This window comes from Medicago sativa, chromosome 7 (genome assembly GCF_051527215.1).
Source record: "Medicago sativa cultivar Bolivia chromosome 7, Bolivia_mono, whole genome shotgun sequence".
In the NCBI taxonomy this organism is placed as follows: domain Eukaryota; kingdom Viridiplantae; phylum Streptophyta; class Magnoliopsida; order Fabales; family Fabaceae; genus Medicago; species Medicago sativa.
Genome location: NC_140755.1, coordinates 12314876 through 12327692, shown reverse-complemented (window position 1 = coordinate 12327692; position 12817 = coordinate 12314876). Strand labels below are relative to the sequence as shown.

The following is a 12817-nucleotide window of genomic DNA, read 5'->3' as shown; positions in this document are numbered from 1 at the left end:
CTCTCTCTCTCTCTCTCTCTCCAATATATTCATATAGTTATGATATAATCCTAGCTCATAGTTAATATGTGTACAAATATGGGTCATATCAAGTAAGAATAGTTTTTATATGTGAGAATGATAAGAAAAATTATCAGCCATTAGATTAAAAATCAAGAGCAACTACTTAAACACCAAATAAACACACTAACAAACCACAATACACACTCTCTCGCCTTCCTCTTTTCTTCAACGATAGCAAAGACAATATGTCACCCACCGTTGGACCCACCCCCACCAAGTTTATGCAATGTCTCTTATTCTCGGCCAACTCTCTCCGACCAATACAGTCATCATCATCTCTCTCTCTCTCTCTCTCTCTCTCTCTCTCTCTCTCTCTCTCTCTCTTTCACGCTCTCCTTCTCTCTCTCTCTCTCTCTCTCTCTCTCTCTCAAATTGTTAATTTGCACTCACTTTACTAACTTAGAATAACTTTGTTATAAACACATTTATGTTTTGAAACACACAATTATAAACATGAAACAAGTCAAAATAAACATAAATGTATACACATATTTCGTTAATTATTTTGGTTCATAAATAAAGTTGGTGTAAATTAAGAAACATTATATTCAAATTTACATATTAGTCATTTAGTTAGATCAAGTTGGTCTAATTTAGCAATCTCATATATATGAGTCAGGATCCCTTGACACCTGGTGTCAACGAATTCATTGACACCAAATCTCAACCATCGATTTTCTCAATAATCAGAGAAATAACTGAAATTATGAGAACCTGGTTCTTAAAAGATTGGTAGAAGGGAAACTAATCAATAGGCAAAAGGGGAAAGTTGGAGGTTGTTTAGATAATTAGTAAGAGTTAGGAGAAAATCATTAACTACTGGTGTACATCACTCTGATATTGCTTTTAATACTAGTATTTTATCAACATGAAGCCACATACAAGAATACAGAAAATCAACCTGACGTTCAACCAATGGTGTTACACATTGCTTCTAGTTAAAGGGAGAAGTTGAGCTGAGTTTTTAAACTCAACACATGATTTCATATGCTTAAGGACATAGTTACACCACTTATCAATCACCAACTGATCCTAATAATTTATAAATCTTTCATAATAGTTTCTCGTATAGTTTTTCTAATGCTTCCTCAACCACTTTTGATCTGACCATTCTCCATTTCATATAGTCCTCTTACTGCATCATCTACATGTCCTCGCACTATATGCCAAAACCACCTAATCCTATTTCTTACCATCTTTTCATCTCAATTCAATGTTTACAAGCAAGAACTTTAATCTTACACGGGATTAGTATCTACAGTTGCAAATACCATAATGCTCCCTTTAAGAAAAAATTCATTAAAAACTAACAAAATTGACAAATCCTAATCAAGTTCATAGATCTGTAATTAAAACAGCTTTTTCAATCTTAAGCAACACGAGAAAGGGAAATTCCATTAAAAAAGACAGTTATAGCTAAAAGCTGAGTATAGTGAATAAAAACCAAATAAGGTTAATATATTTTTATCCTTATAAATATACCGTGTGTATTAGACATCCAAAAAGTTGTCAATATAACATTTCTCTCATCTATCTAGATAGACTGTTCTTTCTCATGTTTGGATGGATAAATTTGGAAAAACATGTTTTTTCCTCCCTTGATGAATAAATTTTTTTTTGGTTACATGAGATAAGAAAGAAAAAAAAAACAAAAGAAAAAGAAGCAAAGAAAAACTACGTCCTAATAAAGGACACTCCCATAGCATCAGCTAGTAAGGCTGAGGATAGACATGGTAATGGTTGATGTACCATCACAAGAGTCTCTGATTGATTAGCACCTATTTTTGCAAGTATATCCGCGCAAGAGTTTCCTTCTCTAAAAATATGATGAATGGAAATATCCCATTGCTTATCCAAATACGTCTGAATGAGCTCCAAGAGGATCGCATAGTGATGAAGCCTCGACACTTCCTTTGACACTAAATGTACTACATGAAGAGAGTCAGAAAAACAAACCAGTTTCTTATAACCAGCCTCCCAACAAAGCTTAATCCCAATCATAAGGGCATGAATTTCTGCATGCAAAATATTGGACAACCCCACACTACCATAGAAGGCAAATTGCATTTTTCCCTCAAAATTCCTAACCAATCCACCAAATCCTGATGTACCTGGGTTAGTTAAAGCGCTACCATCTACATTAAGAATCATTGTATCATTATCACCATGCTGCCAGCATTATTCATGAGTGGACCTAACTAGTGTGGTTGAACTAGTATTGTCGAATGCCCGTTGCGAAACTTGCAATTGCGCATAAACATTTGAAACTGTAGTTGAGACTGTTGGTTGGATACCATCAAACACCAACTTGTTGCGAGTGCACCATAGGTTCCACATTATAATAGGGGCGACACTCCCTATCTTACTTAATAACATTTGTATGATATCACTCATATTACTCGAGAGATTACTAGTGCACAACGACGAAATGTCTGGAAATCCACATCCAGACCACACTGCAATAGCACGTGGACAAAGGATGAGGCAATGAAGTATAGATTCATCCTCCCCGATACAACATGGACATGTAGCAGAAACATTCACCCCTCGATGGTGAAGGACATACTTAGTTGGAATAGAGTTATGACAAACCTGCCAGATGAAAGTGGTAACTTCCAAATCCAATTCCATTTCTCTGGTGAAACAATACCATCTCTTCGAGATAAGATCCAGTGATACGCACTTTTTGCTGTGTATTTGCCATTTAAATTATCTTTCCAAACCCAAGTGTCAGCAAATGAGGTAATTATGGTTGGTTTCAGTTCATGTACTGAGGCAACAATTTCAGGAGATGAGGGAAGATTTAGCTCATCAATGATGCTTTCCCCGTTATCCCATATATCCTTAATTTTGAGGCATAAATGATCTGGAGAGATATTTTATACCACATTAATAAGAGGATGTTTGACGATCCAAGGATGGAACCACATATTTGTATCTCCATCTCCAATTTTGTACGTGAAACCATCTTCCAACACATTAAGAGTTTTGAGGATTGCATTCCAAATAGGTGAACCTGTCTTTGCTTTTTCTAAAAACATATTACCCTATTCCCTAGATGAATAAATTTGAATGGGGTGGTTTTGAAAATTGGGTTAAATATCCCTATAAATATAACAACTTTTTATTTTAGTCGCCCTAAAACTTTTCTTCGACTTTTAGTCCCTAGAAGTTTTGAATTGTCATTTTGGTCCTTACTTTTAAATCAACTCATGTGTAGCCTTCATAGTTTTGAATGAAATTTTATAGGAATGTTTAGGTATTATAACAATCTCTCCAAAAAAAATAGAATTTTTTAACATTACATGAATTAAATATGAATTTTTAAGTGTCAAAAATATAAAAATTCACATTTAATTCATGTTTAGTTTAAAAAAATTAATTTTATTTGAGAAATATTCTCATAATATTCTACGCATTTTCGGAAGATTTTATTCAAAAATATGAAAACTACACATGAGTTGAGTTAAAAAAGGGATTAAAAATGGTGGTAAAAAACTTTTAGCAAACTAAAAGCCGAACAAATTTTTTAGAGAGAATAAAACAAAAAATTAGTAGTATATTTGTAGAGGCAAAAGAAAAAATAATTGATAAAATGGGTGCAAAATATACATTTTTTAGACAAAATATATAGACTAATAGACATGATATTTAAAAAAGCACCCTACACTATATAATGGGATAGAGTAATTTTTTTTAATAAATAATGGGACATAATAATTGTATATCTTTTGTACATAAGCACATTTTTTTTTTTGCACCAATAAACGGGTGAATTCTAGGGTGAAAAAATATAAACGAATATAAAATGAAAAAATATAGAGATTCGTCATTTATTGTCAAGTAATAGAGAATGAAATGAAAAAATTGTTTAAAAAAAAATAATAATAATAATAATTTTTGTTTAAATGCTTGTTTTTTGTTTTCCTATTTGTTGCACTTGGACTTGCACATGTGAGATCTGTCATGATTTGCACATCATGACCATGCATCATTCATGTATTTTTTTTTCCTTCTTCTTTTGAAGTTATAGTTATTGAAATTGTTAAATGTTTCTTTTTGTGGCTTAAAATGCACTCAATATTTAGTATTCATTTTCTAACATCTCAAGCAAAGTTCATTCGTAGTTTTGAAGTTTACACATCTGCTTTCATTAGAAAGGTAGCTTAATCATGGTTTGGTCAATACCTAAAGGCACATGAAATCCTGCTTCATTAATTACTGTCAATTATATTGCGAATTGAATCGTAGTAATTATTAAGATTATATATAGAATTCACTTACTTTTTGCTATAAAAAAAAAAGAATTCACTTACTTTAAATTAGTATGCAACTTACAGAATATTACCAACAAAATAAAAGTAAAACTAATAACAACAATGGCTTGTCTTGTTTTGTGTGGTGTAGTTTGAATTTTCCATTTTGTTAGGGTGTTTTTGTTCCGTTATGATTGACAAATTAAATTAAATTTGTGTTGCAGATTTAATCAATAATGACTTGATCTTCAGATTAAAAGACATGTATATACTTTAATTTGATCACTTTAATTTTATCAATTTTGTAGATATTTTGGCGTTTTATGTTTTTTTTTTTATCATAGGCATTTTATGATCTTAACTTGGATGATGTGATATAGCTTGTGATTATTAGTCAAAATTGTAAAGCTATCCTTAGGCAATTATTATGAAAATTCCGGTGTAGAGTTTGTCCTGAGACAAACAAATGAAGTTGCTCATAGTTTACTTAAGATGGTCACGTTAGTAACTAGTTCTTGATATTGATAGAAATATCATATTATATTGAACGTATTTTGATTAATAAATACATTTAAGTTTTTATCCCCTAAAAGACAATGACAAAGTTCAATATGTTGCTACTTTACGATTCCTAACCTAGTACTCCTTGTGCTGGTTAGGACTCGTTGTGATTTTAATAAATTTCATTTTGGCTTCTTAAAAAAAAACAATACAAAGTTCAATGATTAAAAAATATAACGAGAAAAGATACGAGAATTAGATAATAGCTAGAGGCAATGAAATATTTTTAAGTAAACACTTTTCAACCAATTTACATTCCTTCCCTAAAAAAAAAAAAAACCAATTTACATTCCTTTTGCTAAAAAAAAAAAAAACCTATTTACATTCCTTTCTCTACCAAAATATTCATACTCATTATGTTAAATTAGACACCACAGAAAAAAGAGCAAAAAGTGTGTTAGATCTTTTGATTTTGAAGCATGATTGGAAGTGAAAAGTACATATGACTACGATTTTTAATTCCCCCTCCAGTTCATGTCGTTCATGTGTGCGTAAAGTTTTTATGGTCCTTTTTTTTTGTCAAGTAGTATAGTGGTTGGAGCTCACACAATTAAATGTGGAGTAGTGGGGCGTTCGAGGTTCGAACTCCGACCACTGCATAAAATATGCATTGTCCCTACCAACTGAGCTAAGCTCACAGAGACTTTATGGTCCATTTATAATCCAAAATCTTTACTTAAAGTTGAAGCACACATTTTACATCCAATAATGCATATAATTAGTACATTCCCTTAGCATAAAGTACAAATAATATAGAATATGCCAGCACGAGAAATTTCTTAATTTACAGCTCATAGTAATTAATCATATTCTTTCTTAGTATATAATAGTAATATTTAAATAAATAATATGAACATCTAGGAAGGTGGTAGTGATGAGAATGTGGTGCTTCAAGTTGAAGTTTATAGTTTGACGCACCGGCAAAACGTGTGGAAGCTGTGAACTTATTTTTTGCCATGTGCCAGTTGCATATTAGAACATAGAAAACCATGAAACGAAGAATTCGTTGATATTACATAAATTAACGAAAGTTTCCAATTTTGCCCATGTCACACTTTACGTACAAAATAAAATTGTGAAAGACTTTGTCAAAAAAAAATTGTGAAAGACTTTTTTATGACAAAAATACTTTTAGTTTTGCATTGGCCTAGACATTTTTATATGCAAAATGTTTGATGTAGTTTACATTTTCAACTATACTTGAATAAATAATCCTACAAAAAAAATACTATACTTGAATATTTAATTCTAATTACAATGAGAAATTAAAAAATTTATATATAAGTTTTCTAAAAAATTCATCATCGTGGTCTCAGGTTCGATTCTCTCTGGTGTCAATTTAAATGGGTTAATTTAACTTCTTAAAAAAAAAATTAACCTATAAAAACACAGTTGTCTAAAATAAACATATATGTTTTGATCAATTTTTTTTCTTCAAAGTTATATGGTTTGTCTGTGTATGGGTTCTTTGAAAGGAAATGAATAATCGTATTTTTAAAAATATGGCTTCAGACCCATCAATTCTCATTGATAAGGTAAAGCTACATTCCTTCCCGTGGATGAAATCAAAACAGGTGTCATTCAGTTACAGTTTTCATGAATGGTGGAAGCATTCGCTCCTGTGTATGGGTGTTAACTTCTAATTATTTTGGTTGTTTTTTTGATGATGCTCTCGTTTTCCTAGCATCAACGACAATGTAACTTTTTCGACATGTAACTTTTTGGACGCTTTTATCTTTGCACACCTTGTATGGGATGAGGTCTTATTGTTATTAATATATTTCATTTTGACTTGTTAAAAAAGAATTGTATTTGAAATCATTTACGAAAATCTGTAAAATTCTTTTATTTAGGTAAAACAAAGTTGCAGTCAACCTATGTAGTAGCTCATTAGTTGCCACCCTTACTTTTAATTAATCATATATATTAGGAGCTAACGTTTTCTATAATTAAGGGCAAAAAACGTGAGATAGATGAATGAGTGTCATTTAAGCATGTGTCTAAAAGAATGTAAGAGTAGATCACAAAAACAAAATGTAAGTTTTGTCAAAAAAAAAAAAAATGTAAGAGTAATTTCTTCAAAAAGTAATTATATTAAAATAATACAATTTTAAGTTTTAAGCAATGTTTAAAGAAAAAGTAATTTTTATTGAAAGAGTGAATTATGACTGTGTGTATTTAACATAATTTATTTATTTCGGGGAACATAAATAATTTAGGGTGTTTTTTTTACCAATTATTTTTTAAGGGAAAAGTGGATTAAATTATAAAAACAAAGAAATAGAGAGACTGGGAAATAAGACCTGACCCAAAAAGTCTATACAAAAATGTAGGTTCATCCAAACAGGTAATGTAGGGTGATAATTGACAGAACAACACAAGTAGAACCAAACCTAATAAATCCTACCTAACAAGAACTCATTACGAACCGATCCAATGAAGTCGTGTAAGAGTGAGAAATCAGGTTGCTAGAAAAGATGAAGAGTGACCGTCTGCGACCACCAACCAAGGTTCAAAAGTTGGCAAATGAACCGAGTGCTAACACGAAATCTGATTCATCTACCATCAACTTCTCGCCATGATAATAACAAGCGGCATAAGCCCTTTCATGCGTAACAGTCTGAAATCAAACTTAGAGAATGAACTAGCTATGACAACAACGATGGCGTAAAACCACTAGTGTTGAATTATAATCTATAACAACGACACGAGAATCACATTTAAGATAAAGCCAACAAATTAGAGAAACCAAACTCATTTTCCGACCTAGGTAGGGTATCTATTCCACCGTCTACCTAAATTGTCTCACTTCTAACTATGAGGATATCTGATAAAAAGAAAAGAAAAGCGTGAATAAAGTTCCTTCAAACTTAACTTGATTTGTAGAAACATTGTATTTTATATGACAGGGTGATGTTTGAACCCCGGATTTTTCACTTATTCATAATAGTTTAAATATTAATTTTTAGAAATTTCTCACTTAGTCCGGTATTTATTAACCATAAACAATTTTTTTTTTTGTAAAAAATCGTTTTGTCAAAAAAAATGGAGAATGGTTTTTATGAGAACTATTTAAAATATCTTCCAATTTAAAACAATTTTTTTTCTTCCTAGATCCTCAATTTTTTTCTATTTTTTTGGTTCAACGTTTTTTTTAGAAAATAAATATCTTTGGACAATTACACCAAACGAGTACATTTTGGTAATAACAAGTTTCATAGCTAAATTTTCGTTGCGTATATATAACCATTCTCACGTTCTTCTCTTCTTCCAAATCACACAAAACCTTTCTCTCTTCATTCTCTTCTCCCTCAAGTCAAAAGGGTTTCATCACTCATCTCTCAAGGTAAAAAATTTCACACTGCAATTCCATTTTTCTTCAGTTTTTTCTCTATTTAAAGATTCATTTTGTATGTGTCAATTATAGTTGAATCATGCATTTTGGATTTCAAGTTTGCAAATTTAGCTTGATTTCAGTGTTTACATGTGTTTTTGCGTGATGGGTCGGTTTTGTTTTTGTTATATATGAATTTTGATTGATGGGTTTGGAGATGGATCTGTTGCAATTTTCAGTTTTGTTGATTGAATTTGAGCTTGATTTGATGTTTTTGTTGGATTTTGTTGATGGGTTTTGGTTATGAACTTGATCTGAATTGAATTTGTAATGGATCTAATGGAATTAGTTACATTTTTGCATTGAGATTTTGAAATCACATGCATTTAGTTCATTGTTCTTCACTTGGTGATAGATCTGATTTTGTGAGATTGGTATCAATGGTCAACTTATAGTCATACTGAATTTTTTTTATGAAATCATATACCTATGCATGTGTTTGTGTTAGATCTGTATTTTTGGAATCTGTTTAATGGTTTCATGTGCCATACATGTTAGTTTCATGGTATAGATCTTAGATTGATTCATGATCTGGTTTCATATATATTTTTTCATGCAAGAGAATTCAACAAGGTGTCGATTCTAATTCTGAATGAGAGAATGAGATATGCACCATTAGTGTAAACTAGTTTTACATTCACGTCCAATCAGAGTCAAATTGAGTTTACGTGGCAAGATCATGAATTCTCATTGGATGTCAGTGTAAAACTATTTTGCACTTTTGTCAAAAAAAAAAAAAAACTATTTTGCACTAACGATGCATATTCATGAATCTCGTTGTGGATACATGTTTTGTTTTATTTTAAAAAAAAATGTAGTTTAGATGGCCAAGAAAGTCAAACTTTTAAGATTTTCAAATTACGGTTGACAATAGGCCGATGCATGTTATGATGTATCAAAATGATTTTGATCTACAATTTGGACTCATTGAGATTGAATTGGACCTTCATTATGTAAACTTTTTTTGGCCTATTCTGGATGTATTATTTCTCCAAGATGATAATAGATTAATAGCTGGAAATCGTGATCATGGCTATATTATGTAGTGTTTGTGCTAATTGATAGAATACATGTGAATTGTCATTAGAGGATGTCAATGTCAACAGGGCTTCTTTTTTCTGTTTTTGTTATTACTGATCTGTTTGAATCTTGATTTGGATAGGTTAATTAGAAAAGCAAAATGGTGAAGATTTGCTGCATTGGTGCTGGATATGTCGGTGGTCCAACAATGGCAGTCATTGCACTTAAGTGTCCATCCATTGAAGTGGCTGTTGTCGACATATCTAAACCCCGCATTGCAGCCTGGAACAGTGACCAGCTTCCAATCTATGAACCTGGCCTTGACGATGTTGTTAAGCAATGCCGTGGCAAGAACCTCTTCTTCAGCACAGATGTTGAAAAGCATGTCTTTGAGGCTGACATAGTGTTTGTCTCTGTTAACACCCCGACTAAAACTCAGGGTCTCGGTGCCGGCAAGGCTGCAGATTTGACTTATTGGGAGAGCGCAGCTCGTATGATAGCCGATGTCTCAAAGTCTGACAAAATCGTTGTTGAGAAATCAACTGTCCCTGTCAAAACTGCTGAGGCAATTGAGAAAATTTTGACTCACAATAGCAAGGGAATCAAATTCCAGATTCTATCAAACCCGGAATTCCTTGCTGAGGGAACTGCAATCAGAGATCTTTTTAATCCGGACCGTGTTCTTATTGGAGGCAGGGAAACCCCTGAAGGTCTAAAAGCTGTTCAAACATTGAAGAGTGTTTATGCTCACTGGGTTCCCGAGGAGCAGATACTAACCACAAATCTTTGGTCTGCTGAGCTATCTAAGCTTGCTGCTAACGCCTTTTTGGCTCAGAGGATTTCGTCTGTTAATGCAATGTCAGCACTTTGCGAGGCAACCGGTGCAAACATTCAACAAGTGGCCTATGCTGTCGGCACTGACTCAAGGATTGGACCCAAGTTCCTTAACGCTAGTGTCGGTTTTGGTGGATCTTGCTTCCAGAAGGATATCTTGAACCTTGTCTACATCTGCGAGTGCAACGGCCTTCCTGAGGTTGCAGAGTACTGGAAACAAGTGATCAAGATTAATGATTATCAGAAGAGCCGTTTTGTGAACCGTGTCGTTGCATCTATGTTCAACACAGTTTCAAACAAAAAGATCGCTATTCTCGGATTCGCATTCAAGAAAGATACTGGTGACACTAGGGAGACTCCCGCCATTGATGTGTGCCAAGGGCTACTCGGCGATAAAGCCAACATAAGCATATTCGACCCACAAGTTACTGAGGACCAAATCCAGAGGGATCTATCCATGAACAAGTTTGATTGGGACCATCCAATCCACTTGCAGCCAATGAGTCCAACAACTGTGAAGAAAGTGAGTGTGGTTTGGGATGCATATGAAGCAACAAAAGATGCACATGGTATCTGCATTCTGACTGAATGGGATGAGTTCAAGACACTTGATTATCAGAGGATTTATGAGAACATGCAAAAACCAGCATTTGTTTTTGATGGAAGGAACGTTGTCGATGCTGAGAAGTTACGTGAGATTGGTTTCATTGTTTACTCAATTGGAAAACCATTGGATGCATGGCTCAAGGATATGCCAGCTGTGGCATAAAATATATTTGATCATTTGATTCAACAATGAAAAGTCAAGTACTGAGACACTGAGTTTGATTCTTTAATATTTTTGTAAGATTTTTGTTTTGTTACACTTTCTTTTGACTTTTTCATTTTCCCATAGTAGTTGATATAAATGAGTATACATCATGGGAATGTTGGAAGCTTTATGTTTTAATTACTCTGTTTTTGTACTCCCATCCATTTCTATATGGCTGTTATGAATGTACTTTTGTTTCATTAAATAATCTGCTCTTATTATCAGATTGGTGCAAGTTTTGAAATATTGTGAAAAATATTTTGGCCTAGTAATTTAGTATTCACTTGAAAGGAAATATGTGAAATGTCATTCCTAATAATCTTAGAGAGGGAATTCTATTGTTCTATAGTTTCAAATGAGGTCACAAATTCCTAATTAAAACAAGATTTTCCCTAAGCTTATTATTTCCTATTAACCATAAAGAGCTTGACATGTAATATCATATTTCAGAAATTAATATTATTGTATTATTATTGGATAGTGGAAGAAGAATGAACAGTCTGAAGAAACAAATGAGGATAATTTTCTATTCCTAGACCACATAAAATGCACCTTGATACCATATAGAAACCCCCTGGTTTGTAAATTCTCATCCATTGGAAACTTATTATGACGAAATCTCCAAAGCAAGAATACTTGAAAGGAGGAATGAAAGATTTCCAAATTAATTTTCCCCATGAAATTGTTTGAGTAGTAGAGGTGAAGTGGTAAAAAGCATCTCTGAAGGTTAGATCCCCATCACTGGTTCTAGACCAAATGAGTCTATCAGGAGAGAGATTGATAGGCAAGATATCTCAATCAGACCAAGATATACATCACAAATGAATGAGTATTAGGAGAGATATGAAGAATATCACCTATGAACAAGTCATGAAAGCTATTTATCAGTCCAAAAGTTAACCTGAGAACTATCTCCAATAAGACAGTAACTATGATCCGTCACAACTGCAATATGATGTTTCATACCTCTCCAAAGAGAGGATGATGTATGATACGAATAAGATGACCATTCCTAAAACATCTAGTTATCACAAGTTGATCCCAATCAAAGTCAGAGGAAATAAAAATCCAACATAATCTTAACATTACAAATTTTTTAATAAGCTTCAAAGGTCTAAGACTCAAGCCACCTTCATCAATAGGAGTACAAACAATTTTCCAAGCAGCAGTAACCGATTTAGTATTATCAATATCACCAAAACCACACAAAACTCTTTTTATCCAAATATCTAGCCAATTTACTATTCTCCATTTTCAACACCTAGTAACAAAAAAAGTAAACTTCATCTTCTCTTCAATGGCCCATAATCAATGTAGATCCAACGACCCAAATGCTATGTTTGGTAAAAAATAACGGATATTTGATAAGCTAGTTTACAGCTGATAACGAATAAGCTAGCTGGTTGAATTTGTAGTGTTCAGTAAAATTAACGGTTGAAGTGGTTTATAAATCTGGATATGGATTCCACAAATCTGGATTTAGGCTGCCAAACCGGTCATATCACTTTCTTCCCTTTCCCAGTTGTTTTAAACTCTGGGTTTAGAGAATGATACCATGGTCATTTCCACAACTGTGAAAAGATCCATACCAATGGCCATCTCTACCATCCATTTCCACAACTGCGTGTTATGTTCTATCTTTGGAGGAACTTATGCCCTTCCCTTTGGCTGACCTTAAGGAATGACATGTATTACTTTTCCCTTTTCATGATCTCAGCCATTAGAATATACGTCGTTGGATCGACTATCATGCCTCTTTTCTTTCTCTTGAATGAATTGTTTTATGTGTGCTCCTCATGAAACAATTTGATTCCTATGTTCCAAATTAGAAACTTAGGTTCATATAAGTTTCTTGTCCTCAAGAATTTTGGGCACTCA

General features: G+C 32.9%; 1 protein-coding gene across 1 annotated transcript; it reads left to right on the top strand.

Annotated features, from left to right (window-relative positions):
• The first annotated feature begins 8152 nt into the window (after positions 1 to 8152).
• On the top strand, positions 8153 to 11163 carry UGD2 (UDP-glucose 6-dehydrogenase family protein). Its single transcript, XM_085728192.1, has 2 exons — positions 8153 to 8226; positions 9437 to 11163. The coding sequence occupies exon 2, from the start codon at positions 9455 to 9457 to the stop codon at positions 10895 to 10897; it is 1443 nt and encodes a 480-aa protein (XP_085584318.1). The 5' UTR covers positions 8153 to 8226; positions 9437 to 9454; the 3' UTR covers positions 10898 to 11163.
• The last annotated feature ends 1654 nt before the right edge of the window (positions 11164 to 12817 follow it).

Bases quoted from the DNA above. Each gene is read 5' to 3' on its own strand.
- UGD2 (XM_085728192.1), top strand. From the start codon at position 9,455: ATGGTGAAGATTTGCTGCATTGGTGCTGGATATGTCGGTGGTCCAACA.